The sequence below is a fragment of the Pyrus communis genome, chromosome 16, assembly GCF_041283825.1.
Source record: "Pyrus communis isolate YQ-2024b chromosome 16, ASM4128382v1, whole genome shotgun sequence".
Taxonomy (NCBI): domain Eukaryota; kingdom Viridiplantae; phylum Streptophyta; class Magnoliopsida; order Rosales; family Rosaceae; genus Pyrus; species Pyrus communis.
The window spans coordinates 3,929,609-3,947,081 of NC_142580.1; the positions used below are offsets into that span (position 1 = coordinate 3,929,609).

A 17,473-nucleotide genomic window follows, 5' to 3' on the forward strand; every position below is an offset into this window, starting at 1 on the left:
TTGAAAAAAATATCAAAGAAAATGCTCGGCGAATCTGTGAGTGCGTATCAAACTATAGTGTAGATAGTACAACTTGAAGAAAATTACTAACCCAATCGCAAGCATGATCATACTAACGTCATAAATTGGCAAATTTATAGCTCCTATTTGGACATGGTTTTCAATGGTCCCCAACTTTATTAAACTTCCGCGTATTGAAAATCGATCAATGTCATTGCATTCCAAGCTAAAAGGCTGCTCAGTATTTTTCCGTTCGGCATCACAACAGAGTTCTTTTACTAGCACTTCTAACTAAAGGAAAGTTACCATAAACATGTTTCTCGATCATATAACTAAACTGGAATTCTTCATTCGCCTTGATTGAAAAATATATCAATATTATTAAACAAAGATGCTCACAGAGAGAGAGAGAGAGAGAGAGAGAGAGAGAGAGAGAGTAAGCATTCATCACTCGTTAAACATAACGCCCACAACATCAAAGCAGCAATAACTAGAAAACTCATACATATGGCCAAAGCTGCAGATCTGCTCCATCAGAAAATCAAAGGTCTTTACTTAATTCTTTCTGCCTTCGCACAAGATAATGTGGTAACCATGCCTGTACAAGTATCCAAACAAGAACAAAATATGAGCCAACCGTGTCGCTGAACTCGGCACATGTATAATATCTCAGTTCAAACACTATGGCATCTTAAAGCATCTAATCCAAAAGCAAAATGAAGGATAGGGCAAGGTTCATACCGACAATGGAACACTAGATCGACAGTCGAACGGCAATAAAGGGACACTAAAACGTGTTTCGTTGCATGTTTAGTGCCGATGAGTGTGAAGGTTTCATTTTTGTTTTAAGAACTGCGAACAGTTCTATTTGTGCATATTTTCCAATACTATGACATCTTAGATATTTTGATAAATATGAAATGAGTGATAAGAAGTGCAGCCAACCTCAATCAACAAGCAATCTGATGTGACCTAAAAAATGGGTTTATCGGCTATAATCAATGTATTCCAATCCAATCCAATCCAATCCAGCCTAATCCAGGACTAATCTAACCAATCGGCCAAAAGGGGTAGCACATAAAAAACATAAAGATTGAAACTTTGAAAACACATACGTTGATTTGAAAGGCGCACTGGTTGCCCCAATTGGAGTAGCGAAAGCAACATCCTGAAAAGGGCCTGCCATCTTCCCGCGAGGGAACCACCCAAGATCCCCGCCTTTCTTCCCCGACGGGCACTCGGAGTACTCCGCCGCTAGCTTCGCGAACTCCGGCGGAGGGACTTTGTCGCCGTTTTCGAGCCAGCCGTCCTGCAGCTTCTTGTAGGCTTCGTTGATTTTGCCTTGCTTTTCACAAAGTATGTGCCTTGCCTTCACATAAGTGCAGGTGCCGAGCCCGTCCGCGCCCTTCCCGGATTTACCTTTTCCTTTGGCGCCACCGTCTTCGCTGCCGCCCGCCGCCTTTCCCTTCCCCTTTCCTCCTCCCTTCGCGTCCTTCCCCATCTCTTTGACAAATTTAACCTGAAAATTACCGTTTAACCAAAATTAACATACAAATTAACAAAACCCATAAATATATTTACCGAATTAAATCTTAATTCTCACCGATTGGAGGTCGGAGTGTTCTTCTGGGCTTTGGGTTTCAGTTCAACTGCGACTGAGGATATATACTCTCCCTTGGTGCCAAATCGACGGCCTGGACTTTGGAGATTATTGGAGGCTAAAGAATGAGAAGTGATCAATTGAAATTTACCCTCCAGGTTGGGACATATTAACAATTTGGCCCTATTAGTTTGGACCTGTAGGTTCAAAATATAATGGGCCTTTATTTTGTTCGTTTTATTGTAGTGGGCCTCAGAGTATTTGGAATAGACAGATGCCTTTGTTAGAAGAGAGCAATTTACCAAGGGGGGAAAGCTTTCATCTTTCCATATCAGCTGATTAATCGAATCATTCAATATCGATTGAAAATTTACTTTTTATTAAGATGTCGGTTCAATTTGGTATCATAGATACTTATATAATACTAATGTCTTTCAATGAAAAAATTATATTAATGTTTTTCAGTCGAAAAATTAAGTTACATATAACTTGTGATGTGACATTTATCGGTTAAAAGAACTTTGGAAGGACACTTTGCTCGTTGTTTCAAACCAATCGTTGTGGTCATCTAAACCCTAAACCATGTAAACAGAAAGTGATCCTTGAGATATGCTCGCGGAAAAAGGAGTCAAAAAGATTGCTCCATGATATACCTTCCTTAACCATGTGGAAGAACATCTTGCTTTTGTCACTTCTTTTTATATAAATATTTTTAATAAATATTTGATTTGTGCATATATATGAGTTTTGTTATATAGTGTTAAGTTTAATATCAAATACTGAGATTAAAGCATTAAAAACACGTTATTTTTATTGATTACCATTGATATCAAATCTAACGATGAATTAACCGTACATTTCATCTTTTTTTTATCACTTTCACTGTTTCCGCGGGGCAGATGGATGAAAGATAAAGATGATTCTTCACATTACACTTTCACTGTGACTACTTATAATTCCAAACTTAAAACCTACATTCTCTGCCTCACCGTCTCTCTGACCCAAGTCTCTCCCTTCTCTGTTGTGAACTGAGAGCCTCTCAATTTTGGCAACGTGTCATCAGTTGGTTGGTCACACCTCGTACATCACCCAACAAAATATCTCAGAGCGCCTTCTTCTGCGAGCAGCCATGGATGCCGCAGCAGCTTCTGCTACAACAATGAAAGCCGTTAACTTCCTAGGAACTCCAGTCACCCAAAGAATAACTACCCCGACTACCTTAACCTCTTCGATTCCTGACTGTAACACGAGAATTCACACTCTTTATCTCCCCAACTCCAACCCCAGAAACAAAGCTATTCCTCTGCTCCCTCGCTGCTCCACAAAGCCAGACACCGACACCACCGACAACGAAAAATCAAAAAATTCGACTGTCGAACCCAATTTAAATTCAAACCCCACCAACCCATCAACACTCTCTTCGAAAGATGCAATCTTTTCTCCTATACCACCATCAATTTCTTCTTCTGTCACCAAAGGATTGGTATTCGATTTGGGTTTGGAAGGTTCGTGGGACAGCGCAGAAGTCGGGTCACCAGTTGTGAAGAGGTTTCTGGGTGATGAGGAAGAGAGATGGTACATGTGGTACTATGGCAGTTCGAATTCGGAGGGTTCGGATTCGATTGGATTAGCAGTTTCGAGCAATGGGGTTCATTGGGAAAGAGGCGGAGGACCAGTTCAGTCGAGCCAGGACGTGGGAGCGGTGATCAATTGCGGGAAAGATTGGTGGGCGTTTGACACCCAGAGCATTAGGCCTTCTGGGGTGGTGGTCATGTCCAGCTCAAAGGTCAGACCTTCCAGCGCTGTTTACTGGCTCTATTACACTGGCTACAGCGCTGAGGAGGCAGAGATTTCTTCCGATCGTCGCAATTTGGAACTGGATTTGGAGAACCCGGAAAGGATGAAGAATGGTGGTAATGCCGGGAAGATTTTGAAGTCTTTGCCTGGACTGGCAATTAGTCAGGATGGGAGGCATTGGGCAAGGATTGAAGGGGAGCATCACAGCGGGGCGCTTTTCGATGTGGGAATGCAGGAAGAGTGGGATTCTTCATTTGTTGCAACTCCTCATGTTGTTTATCATGAGAGTGGTGATCTTAGAATGTATTACCATTCATTTGATTTGGAAAATGGGGTTTATTCAATTGGGATTGCAAGATCAAGGGATGGGATTAAGTGGCTAAAGTTGGGGAAAATAATTGGGGGAGGAAGAAGTGGAGGGTTTGATGAGATGGGAGCAACGAATCCATGTGTGGTAAGGAACAAGAAAGATGGGGATTATTTGATGGCATATGAAGGTGTTTGTGCAGATGGAGGGAGGGGGATTGGATTGGCTGTGTCCAAAGATGGTTTGAAGGACTGGACAAGGATTGGAGATGGGGTGGTACTAGAGGCATCTGAGGAATGTGGGTGGGATAACAAAGGGGTTGGATCTCCATGTTTGGTTCAGATGGATGGGGAAGAAGATGAGTGGAGGTTGTATTATAGAGGTGTTGGGGATGGGGGGAGGAGTGGGATTGGGATGGCAGTTTCAGAAGGGAGTGATGTTAGAAGGTTTAGAAGATGGGCAGGTTTCCATTTGTGAGATTTGTATGTGTTCATTGAAATTTGAATCTGTTGTTTCTCATTTGGGTGTGGATTTTTATCATTGTCTGTGAGTTTGTAATTGCAAAGTTCACACACCTTGAATATGAATGCTATTTGCACTAAATCAAACGAAATCATAGGTACATAAAGCATAGGTTTATTGAGCATAAGCTATGAAGTTTATACTAAATTTTAAGTTTGTCTTGACCTGTTTTTAAAGGGATAATACGCTTTCAGATAATTAAAAATCAATCGCTAAAAATACTTAAAAATGGTTTTCTAGAGAATACTTTAATTTTTAATCAAACTTTTATTCTACTTCTGAAAAACACTTTATGGTTCAAACGTTTGGGATTAGATGAATTGGGTAACTCATTCATATTCAAGTTGAATTAGATGGACTAGTCAAGAATGAAACTTATCCTATTCAATTGCATGACTAATCCTTCTCAATTGAAAGTTTGTCTCCATTTTTTTCTTTCAAATACTTTTGAATGTAGTGAGTTGTAAACTAATGGAATCCAGTTCCAAATAAGTGACATTATGATTCAGCAAAGGAGGTTCCTAAATTTGAAATCCAAACACAACATATTCAAATGCCAAGGTCAAGTCCTATTATGATGGTGAAGAGGAGTGTTGCTCTTTTCACTACAGATTGAACTTGAATCCTATCAATTCTTTAATTTAACATCTAATCTAACAAATCGTTTGATAAAAAATAAAAAATAAAAAACACACACTCACACACACCAAGGTCAAGGCCTATCTTTTAAGGACGTGTTTACCAATCGGGATTGGTATCGAGAGAAACGGAATTGTACATTTCCCGATCCATTCCAACGTTTACTAGCAAATAGGGAATCATAATTTCCGTGGGGACCACCTAATATCAGGAATTCAATTCCAGAATTGCCCGGAATTGGATTACCTCTATAGAGGTAGTATTTGAGTTCCGGGTGGAACACTGCATCCAGAATCAAGATTTTGTACCCAAAATACCCATGTATACTCCTAAAACACCTCTACCTTCATTTGGGCAAACCAAAACGCCATATTTCTATCTTCCCCAAATAGCCAAACGATCAAAGTTTCGTGTTGTTTCCAGAAAACCAAGCCCCTCTGCATTCACAGCACCCAAGAAGAAGAAGAAGAAGAAGAAGAAGAAGAGAAAGCAGTGAACCTGAAGCAACTTACTGGAAGGGGAAGAAAGCCCACGTAGTTATAGTGACGCGAGAAAATGCAGAGCCTTCTTGTTCTCTCTCTCTCTCTCTCTCTCTCTCTCTCTTCTGTGTGTGCAGAGCAAAATCTGGAACAACGATGATGTAGTAACCCGTGGGTTCTAGAATGCTGTTGGGAGACTTATTTCAGTGTAAAAAAATGCATCAATATTTTCCAATGGTGCCAGCCAACCAATATTTTCCAACGGGAATTTATATGTGTGTGTGTGTGTGTGTGGAATTTATATGTGTGTGTGTGTGTGGAATTGTATTAAAAGGTTATGAATTTTACTATTATTTAGATTAGGGGTATTTTAGTAATCATATTAATTTTCATTTCGATTTAGGTGATTTAGTAAACAACTTATATGAATTTTGTTTTATTTTTATTCCGATTCCAGAACATTTAAGTAAACAGCATCAAATAGAACATTGTTATCTTCTGGTTGATCAAACAACTTGTTACTTAAAACTAGAGGCAACAACTCCTTATTACACTTAATTAAATTAGTCGCTAATCATCAACCCTCCGATCCCTAACAGTTACCTTACCTAGACTCTAAAAAGTCAAAACACAGGCGATCCAGACGGTGAAGTATCAACCAAATTGAGTAAACTGTTCCAGTAACTCCTGTTCTCTTCAAACGCGTCACCGCCGCAGCTTCCATTGCCGCCGACGCCATTTTCGGAGATATGTCCTCCCAGAGATGCGTTCTGCTGATGATCCTCTGAGTTGTAAACCAAAACATCCGTGAAATCCTCTATGATCATACTTGAAAGCCCAGTTGGCACAATCACATTCTCCTCCTCATCAATACTACCTGACCTATAATTGTCCGCAAACCATGCAGCACTAACATCCGTACAGCCATAGGTAACATTATCATTGTCCTGCAACAACCCGGACTCGCATGGAACAATATTGTTTATGTTTTGCATGGGAGGAGGATTAAACGCGTTATTAACGTGCGGGAAGTTCAACGTGGACGTCGGAGATTCAAGGTCGTCCACGGCCGTCATAGAACCACCTGAAAACACCATACTGTTAACGTTGTCTCTAATTGTTGACTTTGTAGTCAACGACCATGCCCCTTGCCATGCTTTCAGCACATCCAGACACGGAAGCGCCGGCGGGGCCTTGCTGACGTGTACTACATGGTGAGCAGGGTTGGGGGAGCTGCTGATCATGAGGTGGTGTTGGAGAGGGTTTGCGTTGGTGATGCCAAGCTTGGATTCCTTGCCCAGTCTGGCCTCGGCTTCGAGCCTGGCGCTCTCCCACTGAGCCATGTGGCTTATGTTGGCAGTGTCCCTCGCAAGGCTGCTGCCAGAGCTGAGACCCTCGTGGTGCTTCGGCTTGTGAGTCATCGGGTCGATGCCCATCTTGGTTAGTCTCTTCTTGAGATGTGTGTTCCAGTAGTTTTTGATCTCGTTGTCTGTCCTCTTCGGCAGATGGGTTGCTATAGCTGACCACCTGAGATCAGTGAAGTAATCATTGAGTACATATCTAACAATTTACATACTAATTATCTTTTCATGGCTTAACATATAAATAATTAACTAAATTATTAATTAATAAAGAAGATGATAAAGGAGAAGATTAGGACTATATATACACAAACACATGTATCTATACACATGAACTTGCTAGGGTTGTATGGGTTGGACGATGTATAAAAAAAACTGGAGGGAGAGAGAGAGAGAGAGAGAGAGAGAGAGAGAGGTGAGCATTTGGGAAGAACGTACAGTAATGAGCTCACTGCAGGGACTAATTGTAATTGCACTTAAACTCTAATGTATATATCATATATGTAATTCAGTACTTCAGTACTTCAGTACCGTTGGAGAGTGAATGATAACATCTAGTCATGATCACTGTACAAACTAAAAATTATATTTAGATATTAAAGTTAAATTGACCTATTTCCGAGAAGAGCATGGAGCTGAATGATGGTCTGCTCTTCTTGCAAACTGAACTTTCCTCTTTTGATATCGGGCCTCAGGTAATTAGTCCACCTCAGTCGACAGCTTTTCCCACATCTTTGGAGCCCTATTTTACATCACAAAACCACCCAAAATTAACACGGACGCGCATGAAATAAAAAAGGAATTATCTCCTGCATACATGTCTCACTTATAACCTTTTCTTTTATTATTTACTCTTAAGACAAGTTAATTAAGTTTAGTGTGGAGGATTATTGTACATCACCTGCTTTTGCTGGCAAAGCTCGCCAGCTTCCATGGCCATGCTCTTCGATGTAAGTCAAGAGCTTTTGGTCTTCTTCTGGAGTCCACGGTCCCTTTTTCAAACCCACCTTTTCGCAGCATGGAGACCTCCCCATTTAATTTGAAACCCTAGCTAGCTAGGTAGCTCTAAGCCTGTAAAGCAAGGATATATGATCTCTCAAAGCTTAATTTGGCCTAGAAAAATGTTGGAAAACCAGAAAGGGTGATGCCAATATATATATAAACGATACATAAGGAACTAAATAGTATGTGGGGACATGTGGCGTCCATCCAGTGGTTTGATTTTGCAATTCAAATAGTAGGTGGGGTTTCAATTTAACTCTCACCAGCATTAGTAACCTGTATATGATCGTGCATTGTACAATTGCCCACACGATTTGTATACTTGCAGGCTCCCCCGCTCGACACCTTTTTTGATCTTAATGATATGGTGGGAGTTGTCGGAGAATTGAATCACAATTATTTGTAAACTTATCATAAACCTGACTAATTAAATTTCTTAGACATCTGTCATGGCGATGACGACTTATATTTTGTCTTATAATATAAAGGATGCAGTTGTGAAATTTAACTTTATCATTCAGTACGTAATATATACTTGTATGTATTAGCATTTGAGTTTAGGAATGTCCTTACATAGTAGAGTAATGTTATTGATACCATATTTTTGTACCACATTTCTATATCACCTTAGGTGGCATCTGATGTGGACAACCACATCATTCGAAAAATTTGCAAAACCCAAGGAAATAAACGAGAAAGACTCTTCGTATACTACAATCATCATTTAATTAACTAGTTTTTCTTAATTATTAGTTTATTAAATAATGAACTAAATTTAAAATTTTGATTAATTCAAATGATGTGGCTGTCCACATCAAATGCCACCTAAGATAGTATGAAAATGTTGTACAAAAACATGATATGAATATCATTACTCTACATAATATTTACGGCTTGAGTAATGTTATTCATACCATATTTTTATATCATATTTATATACCACCTTAGGTGGCATGTGATATGGACAACCACATCATTTGAAAATTTTGAAAAACCCAAGGAAATGAAGGATAAAGACTCCTCGTATACCACAATCATCATTTAATTAACTAGTTTCTCTTAATTATTAGTTTATTAAATAATGAACTAAATTTAAAAATCTGATTAATTCAAATGATATGGCTGCCCACGTCAAATGCCACCTAAGGTAGTATGAAAATGTGGTATAAAAACATGGTATGAATAGCGTTACTCTTAGGGCTTTTTTTATTGCAAGAATTTTTATTTTTATTTTTTTATACAAGCAATTTTGGGAGAGGGCATAAGAATTCGGGACCTCAATGCATGACTGGAGCCAATGAAGGTCCATTGGGGGCAGATGCTCCACTCAAGTAATTCATTATTAAGTTGCAGACTACAGTTATATACATACACCTGTTATATTTGAAGAAAGTATATGTATCTAATATCAAATATTATATGAGCAAAAATGTTATTGTTCCATCATCAAACAGATAAACCCCTCTCCCGCCTCTCATGTATTAATATTTTTCTATCCACTTTGGGTTACAGCATGAAAATTTCTATAACATTGAAATTGTGATATATCATCATTTGGAATCATCCCCATTATTATATTGGATATAAGGCATACCATAATAAGGTTTTGTGAATTAGTTGTTTTTCAGGCCCCCATTAGAAGAAATTTCTAGCTCTCCGTCCCTGTTCAGGCGTAAGAGATAATACTTTTAATTAACTGAGCTACAAGCCTATTACAAATTTGTTGGGTTTTAATCGTGCTATAATCCTACGCTCGTTGGTACTTAAACCCCCAAAATGTTGATTTTTTTTTTCAATTGAAAAACTTGCACAAACGAACGTTTTTTAAACTGTGAGGGCTTTTAATTTTCAAAGGGTATCAGAGCTAGCTAAAGCAATATTGCTCCTCCAATTCATGACGCATACTTTTTCAAATCCAACTAAAATTATTGTACATTGTAGCAGTGAATATAATCGACAGGCACATACAAACCACGATGATTGCAATCTTGTGGCTGTTTGCTTGTATATTGTTGCTATTTTGTGAATGCATGTCTGCCAATTAATTGCCAGACTTACTGGCCAGTGTGAATTTGTGAACTGGAGGTTATAGAGCTAGAGCTGATAGTTGAGGGAGCTTTTACCCTTTGCTTCAAATTTAAGATTTTAACAGGGGTGGAAAGTCGGACTTTATTACCCGACCAATTGTACGTATGTTCTGTAAATGCGTCCAGCTGTATATACTCAACACATATCTACGTACTATACGTATCACTACAGAATACTTCATATTTTGACAATTTTATGTAAAATAATTAGGATTTGTAAAAGAGTACTACGTTCTTCAGATTATTTTAGGTAAAATATTGTTAGCATTCTGATAAATGCATAACTCTATGTAGAACACCGTGTGAATGCCACCATTTCACACAATTTCTAAATCAATGTAGAACACCGTGTGAATGCCACCATTTCTAAATCAATGTAAAAAACCGTGTGAACGCTGTGAAGAAGTTGATCTATGGGCCATTAGGTTAACACCCCAATAATGTGCAAAATTAGCTAAATTGCTATTTTCGAAAGTTGGAGTTCCACCATAAAACTAGTTAGCAATATGAGGAGTAGTCAAATTACATATAAATACATCTAAGATCCCTTTTTTTTCCGACGTAGGATTAATACTCTCAACATGTCCCCTCACGTGTGGCAGATTTTCAAGTCTATAGCACGTGGGCAACACAAATTATGTGACATGGAGCACTCGTGGCCGTTGGGCTTCACACGAAGGACAACCTGCTTGATACCATGAAGAAAGTTGGAGTTTCATCATAAAACTAATTAACAATATGAGGAGTTGCCTAATTACTTATAAACACATGCAAGATTTGTTATTTTCCCGATGTGATTGATACTCTCAACACCATATCTACGTTCATGTACCATTCCAAGCATTGGGGATTGGGGATGCTAAACATAATATTATAGTATATACATTATGTTGTATTGTTAATCAATGATAATTAATGAATAATGACTTAAAAAATACACAATCATGATTATGAGAGTACTTTGTAGAGCATACATGTCTAAACGACTTATTAGCACCATATTTACTAAACTGATTAGCACTTGAGCGCTTACGTATATATGTTTAAACTTACCAAACTGTGATTCATTTACTTACAACGAACAAAAATCCTTGAATACACTTATTTCTATCTCACCAAAATATGAATGCGTCCGCAGCGGTATGTACTACGTAAAGATTAAGTATCATAATAAGCACGTTGCATTCATGCTGAGAGAAAATCAACTCTAATTACAATTTGAAATGCCAAGGTGATTTTTTAAAGTGAGACTCTCTATAAACTTTCCATCACCTCACACTTTATTGTCAATTTTCGTATCAACATTATAAAATATTGTACCAAAAATATGAGGTGACATAGAGTTCATAAAGAGTCTCACTTTTAAGAGAGTTTTATTATCATTCTCTTACAAATTATAAGAACCTATCGAAATTCAGAAATAGTACTTAATGCAATTAATGGTATTGAAGATGGTGGTAAAGTAGTTAAAAAGTTTCTGTTCAGAGTAATAAAATTACCACCCCAAGATGTAAAGACGGCCCCTCCCATTTGGTTATCAAATTAACTTTCTTTACAGTGAATTCATGGTTGATCTAATTTCTTGACATGCAATATGAGATGGCTGGTGAGATCATATGAGACGTATTCATTGATCATCACTGTAGTATTACTGGTAGTGATGAATTTCATAATGATCGACTTTCACGTGCATGGTAATTTTTATGACTTTGGGTTGTTCAATTTTATAATCTGGCTTATCAAAGACTTGTAACTCAATTGATTAAGAATATTTTCACTTGTACTCGAAGTTTGAATCCCATTCTTCACTATCACTGGTATATTGTCGGTATCATATTGAGGAATTTTCATATAGTAACCCTAGACTCTCCTTTATCAAACTCTTGTACAATGTAACCAACATTATCATAGTGTAACAAAAACTATAGCAGCGTGAGCCTAACTTAACTTTGAGCGAACTACAATACATCATTGTCTTCTTATATATGCATTTGCGTGAGTTTTCCAACATTTGACATCAACGGAACAATAAAATCATAGTTTTTTTTTTTTAGTTTGAACCTTCAAGCTTTAGGGGCTTGTATTCAATTAAGATTTTGAAAGATTTTAAAGTTTTATAAATTCACAGAGTTTCATAGACTAATCCCCTTCTCATGTAATTTCAATATCACATGTGATGACAACATACTATTAGCCTCCGAATTAAAACTCACCACTACTTTCTTTTCTTTAACAAATGAAGTGTGGACTAGGTTAAGTCTTATAATGAGCTAGCAAAAATGTGGTTCAAATTCGCCTTTTGAGAAAATCGAATCTAAAATCTCTCGCTTACAAATAAAGAGAAATATCGCTAAATTGTAGTACTATATACCACCTCTACTTTTTTAGGAAAAGAATATCAGGTGTCGTTCTCTACTTTTTTAGGAAAAGAATATTAGGTCTTCTTCGTGTTCTTCAACGAGGCTCTATAACGGATCTTCTGCTCTTTTGTACCGCAGAACTGCCTTCGCCAGATTGTGCCTGGGCTAAGGCCTCAACTGTAGGTTGATTTTGAAAATTTCGACAGGGCTATAATCACTCTTAATTAATTATATGTCTGAGTTAAATTAAATACATAATTTATTTCACACCCTTTTGGCAGTTGAGAAATTGCTTCCAAATACTGGGTTGTGGTGTATATCAACATAGAGTTAAATTAATTTATGATCCCTTTAATTAATTAAAGCAAAAATTGTGGTGGATCCATAAAACAGTTAATTAATTCTTTTATAAATAAGAAAACACAAATAATTCAGTGTCGGGAGTGCTGGTGTGAACTGGGACCGGTTTATTCGATGACAGTGCGAGTCTGAGAGTGGTGTTATTTATTTTTTTTTATTTTTTTTTGACAAACGATAATGATTTAATTTGTTAAATTTAGAAGAGGAGAATTGATGAGGATCAAATACGAGCTATAGTGTATTTTCATATCATCTGCAGACTGAACTGGTGCGTTTCTAATTACCATTACTTCGTTACAAACAGAACTTTGAGGCATGACAGACAATGCTGTTAGAATTGGAGCATGCAATCCAAAGTAGTAACTGGTAATGAGTCGAGAAGTTTAATATTTTAGGTTCTATTTGGTAATTATTTTGTTTTTATAAAATAATTAATATTTAACTTTTAGTTTTTGTTTGGACGATATGTTTAAATTTTAGTTAGAAATAAATAGAAAATATAAGAAGAAAAAACTTTTGTAGGTGTGAATGAAATATAGGAAGGGTGACAGAAAGAACGTGGAAGATATTCACATAAAATGCTATGTTTCCTCACATTTCTTTTAATCTCTTCCATCGATAACGGATGAACACTGGGACTAAGGTGGTTCTAACTTCTAAGACCATCCGAAATCTGAAAAATATATATGTGAATGTTTTTGAGGATTCTCCGAATGTTTGCATAGGTTCTTTTTATGCCTACTAAATTTTGATGTAGATCCTGCTAGTATATCTTGACAGGCTGCGTCGACCATACTTGAAAAATCCTCTCTATATCACTCATCAGATTGCATCAGCATATGTCGATATCTATTGACACATGTGCAACATGGTTTGGCTAACAACAATAAGCCAACTAAGTGTTCGACGAAATATCCTAGTGAATAAACTAAATTTTTTTTTGAACTTCCACCATCCTTCCAACGCTCTTCTATAACCCCTCATTTCTCCTATATACTTCCTTCCAATCTCGAACACAAAAATAAAAACTAACACCAAAATGATTACCAAAATACATCACTTTCATTTTCATATAATATCCTTTGTTTCTCCCTCCTCGCAGCTCCCCATCATATCCCTTCCAACTACGAACTGGATTGAGGAAGGTGGGTGGGCAAGAGAAGGAGACTATCCCAACATAAATTGCACATTAGTTTTATGTCTGTGCCAAGCAACGTTGTCTCTACTTGTATGAATGAAGGGCGAGCAACGTTGTCGCTACTTGTAGGAATGTAGGGCGACCTCCATCTTCTGGAAACATAAGTACACTGCTTGCTATACTACCTAATAACTAACTTGGTCTCTGTGGCACCTTTTATGTCTTTAAATATAGGGCAGTGTAATTTGTTGGGACTCAATGACTCGTGTCCTTGTTCATCCGAATTGCGATGAACTGCACCGCTATTGTTTTCAACTTCACATACAACTTAATTAGGTCTTCACGTATGTGTGATCAAGTTCTTAATGTACCTATTTTGGCAATCTCATCTCCCATTTTTGGGACGATTCTAAATTTCTAAAGCAACAATATATGCTAAGAAATTAAGGCTACATGTTTGCGGTGAGGTTTTCCAAGTTCCAAGGGATTAAGGTCAAGTTAGTAAAGAATGAATCATAAAAAATTAGATACAAGAGATCAGAAAAGCCCTCCTCGAGTATTATATAGACATGTAAGAGGAATTAGCAAAACCCAACTTGGAATGTGTCATTTGCTAATCTCTTTTGCATGTCTTTGTAATCCCTTCTATATACGAAGGGCTTTTCTAATCCCTCCTATCTAATTTTTATGATCCGTTCCTTGCCTCAATCTCTTAGAATTTGGAAAAACGTCATCCAAACATAGGTCGTCGGAAGCTCGCAGACCTCCTGCGTGTACTAGTATAATACAAAGATATACTTTGTAAAACGGATGTATTCACTCTAGCCATTGTACTCGGCTTCGATTAACATAATATCGTTTAATGTATGTATGGTCAATTTGTACATGCGTATAGTGTTGTACAGCCTCCACAGTGCATGAAATGTATGTTTATAGGTCCAAGATTTTACTCGTGTTTGATGTCTCTTTCCAAAAGTAGGTTTTATTATTCGTTAGCGGATGAGCTTGGAGATGATGAGGTTTTATAAATTATGAGACATGATTTCCGCTCATTCTTTTATTTTTCTGCACACTCGAGTGAGAAGAAAAAGAGTGACAAGTCATGTAAAAATTATTGTGGTGAGTGAGGTGAGCAGAGTAATGAATGGTGGTTCTGTTCCTCATTACATGTTTACTTTTTTTTTTTTTAGGTAAAGATTACATGTTTACTTTGGCAGTTGGCAATCACAACGTTTTATGGTGGTGGTTCTACAAGTTGGTTGTTTTTGCTTCATCATCTATGATATATCTAACCTTTCAGTTCATTTAGTTTGAAGAATCAATGGGATTATATTTATGGGATCATAACTTGGAATCTGATAGGTAATCAATAATCCCCCTCCCTAGTATCACATGAGGCAGCAACATATTTTTGACCCCCGAATGAAACGATAGACCAAAGCAGAGTCAGTTGTCCCAAGAAATGCATCCTTGGGAGTTCGAACCAAACCAACACCTTGGGGTTTTGTCCAAGTATAAGATAAACTATCCCTCTTTGACAAAAGAAAAATACGATAAAGCACCATTTCCTAACTGAAATGACACACAAATAAAGGTCACGAACCAAAACGATACATGGTTGTTTAGATATGGGATAAACATACCCTTTAGTGATATTGATAGCTAGGTGTTCAAGTACGAGATACATAACCATATTAATGAAGGGCTAACTTATATTTTGATTCCTTAGTAAAGGCAAGATTTGTTATGCAGAGAAATAATACGTATACCTACCATACGAATTCGTATGAATTTCACCAAATAAATATGGATTTTTAGCCAAAATGGTCCCTAAGATTTTCATAACACATAACTTTAGTCTCTGTGATTTAAAATCAATAGAAGTGGTCCATGAGATTGTCCACCATCCATTATTTTGGTCATTCCATTAAAAAACTCCGTTAAGTGGTCCCTGAGCTTTTTAATGGAAGGACCAAAATGATGAATGGTGGACAATTTCAAGAACCAAAGTTATGTGTTATGCAAATCTCAGAGATTAAAATTATGTGTTATGCAAATCTTCAGGACCAAGGTTATGTGTTATACCCTTAACTTAACGGAGTTTTTTAACGGAATGACCAAAATAATGGATGGTGGACAATCTCAAGGATCACTTTTATTGATTTTAAATCTCAAAAATCAAAATTATATGTTATGTAAATTTCAGAAATTATTTTAACTAAAAAGCAAATAAATAATACTTCTACAGAAAGCTTCAAGAGTTGAGTTAGGCATTGGTGGGCTGAGAGTTCAGTCCAGTTCAAACAGTAAACAACCTAAGCCTACGGCCCATAACTACCAATTTGATACAGGATTTCATCTCTCGCTTACAAGTAAAAAGAAATATCACTAGATTGTAGTACTATGTACCACCTCTATTTTTTTAGGAAAAAGAATATTAGGTGTCGTCCTCTACTTTTTAAGGAAAATAATATTAGGTCTTCTTCGTGTTCTTCAACGAGGCTCTATAACGGCTCTTCTGCTCTTTTATACCGCAGAACTGCCTTCGCCAGATTGTGCCTGGGCTAAGGCCTCAACTGTACGTTGATTTTGAAAATTTAGACAGGGCTATAATCACTATTAATTAATTATATGTCTGAGTTAAATTAAATACATAATTTATTTCACACCCTTTTGGCAGTTGAGAAATTGCTTCCAAATACTGGGTTGTGGGGTATATAGAGTTAAATTAATTTATGACCCCTTTAATTAATTAAAGCAAAAATTGTGGTGGATCCTTAAAACAGTTAATTAACTCTTTCATAAATAAGAAAACACAAATAATTCAGTGTCGGCAGTGCCAGTGTAAACTGGGACCTGTGTTGATTGATCCATGTAATTAGTTAGATGAGTGACTAAGATGAATTGTAGTGTGTGTGTGTGGTCCCAAGTTAAGGCTAACAGTGATGTAAAAAAGCATGTTGAGTGCTCTCTTTTGAAATATGAAGAAAGTCATCCTCTCTGCACCTTAGGCGAGAGTGAAAGAAAGAAAAACCATTCAGTTTCCTCTGTGCTCATTTTGTTTGTTCTCTGTCTAGCTCTTTCTCTCTAGATCGAAACCAGTGATTTCATATCCACTAACAGGACCGGTGTATTCGATGAAAGTGCGAGTCTGAGAGTGCTTTTATTTATTTATTTTTATTTTTTTGACAAACGATAGTGATTTAAATTGTTAAATTTAGAAGAGAAGAATTGATGAGGATCAAATACGAGCTATAGTGTATTTTCATATCATCTGCAGACTGAACTGGTGCGTTTCTAATTACCATTACTTCGTTACAAACAGAACTTTGAGGCATGACAGACAATGCTGTCAGAATTGGAGCATGCAATCCAAAGTAGTAACTGGTAATGAGTCGAGAAGTTTAATATTTTAGGTTCTATTTAGTAATTATTTTGTTTTTATAAAATAATTAATATTTAACTTTTAGTTTTTGTTTGGACGATATGTTTAAATTTTAGTTAGAAATAAATAGAAAATATAAAAAGAAACTTTTGTAGGTGTGAATGAAATATAGGAAGGGTGACAGAAAGAACGTGGAAGATATTCACATAAAATGCTATGTTTCCTCACATTTCTTTTACATCTCTTCCATCAATGGCGGATGAACACTGGGACTAAGGTGGTTCTAACTTCTAAGACCATCCGAAGTCTGAAAAATATATATGTGAATGTTTTTGAGGATTCTCCGAATGTTTGTATATGTTCTTTTTATGCCTACTAAGTATTGATGTAGATCCTGCTAGATATATCTTGACAGGTTGCATCGACCATACTTGGA

The 17,473-nt window shown here is 37.0% G+C and overlaps 3 protein-coding genes across 3 annotated transcripts; 1 reads left to right on the top strand and 2 right to left on the bottom strand.

Moving 5' to 3' along the window:
• Positions 1-329: 329 nt before the first annotated feature.
• Positions 330-1,737, bottom strand: LOC137731671 (uncharacterized). The gene is made up of 3 exons (XM_068470852.2): positions 1,604-1,737; positions 1,116-1,519; positions 330-598 (listed from the first exon to the last, which is right to left on the bottom strand). The coding sequence occupies exons 2-3, from the start codon at positions 1,499-1,501 to the stop codon at positions 556-558; spliced, it is 429 nt and encodes a 142-aa protein (XP_068326953.1). The 5' UTR covers positions 1,502-1,519; positions 1,604-1,737; the 3' UTR covers positions 330-555.
• An 808-nt stretch (positions 1,738-2,545) lies between these two features.
• On the top strand, positions 2,546-4,317 carry LOC137731924 (Arabinanase/levansucrase/invertase). The gene has a single exon (XM_068471186.2). The coding sequence runs from the start codon at positions 2,730-2,732 to the stop codon at positions 4,179-4,181; it is 1,452 nt and encodes a 483-aa protein (XP_068327287.1). The 5' UTR covers positions 2,546-2,729; the 3' UTR covers positions 4,182-4,317.
• A 1,434-nt stretch (positions 4,318-5,751) lies between these two features.
• Positions 5,752-7,831, bottom strand: LOC137732487 (transcription factor MYB16-like). Its single transcript, XM_068471802.2, has 3 exons — positions 7,607-7,831; positions 7,318-7,447; positions 5,752-6,871 (listed from the first exon to the last, which is right to left on the bottom strand). The coding sequence occupies exons 1-3, from the start codon at positions 7,737-7,739 to the stop codon at positions 5,968-5,970; spliced, it is 1,167 nt and encodes a 388-aa protein (XP_068327903.1). The 5' UTR covers positions 7,740-7,831; the 3' UTR covers positions 5,752-5,967.
• Between the last annotated feature and the right edge of the window lie 9,642 nt (positions 7,832-17,473).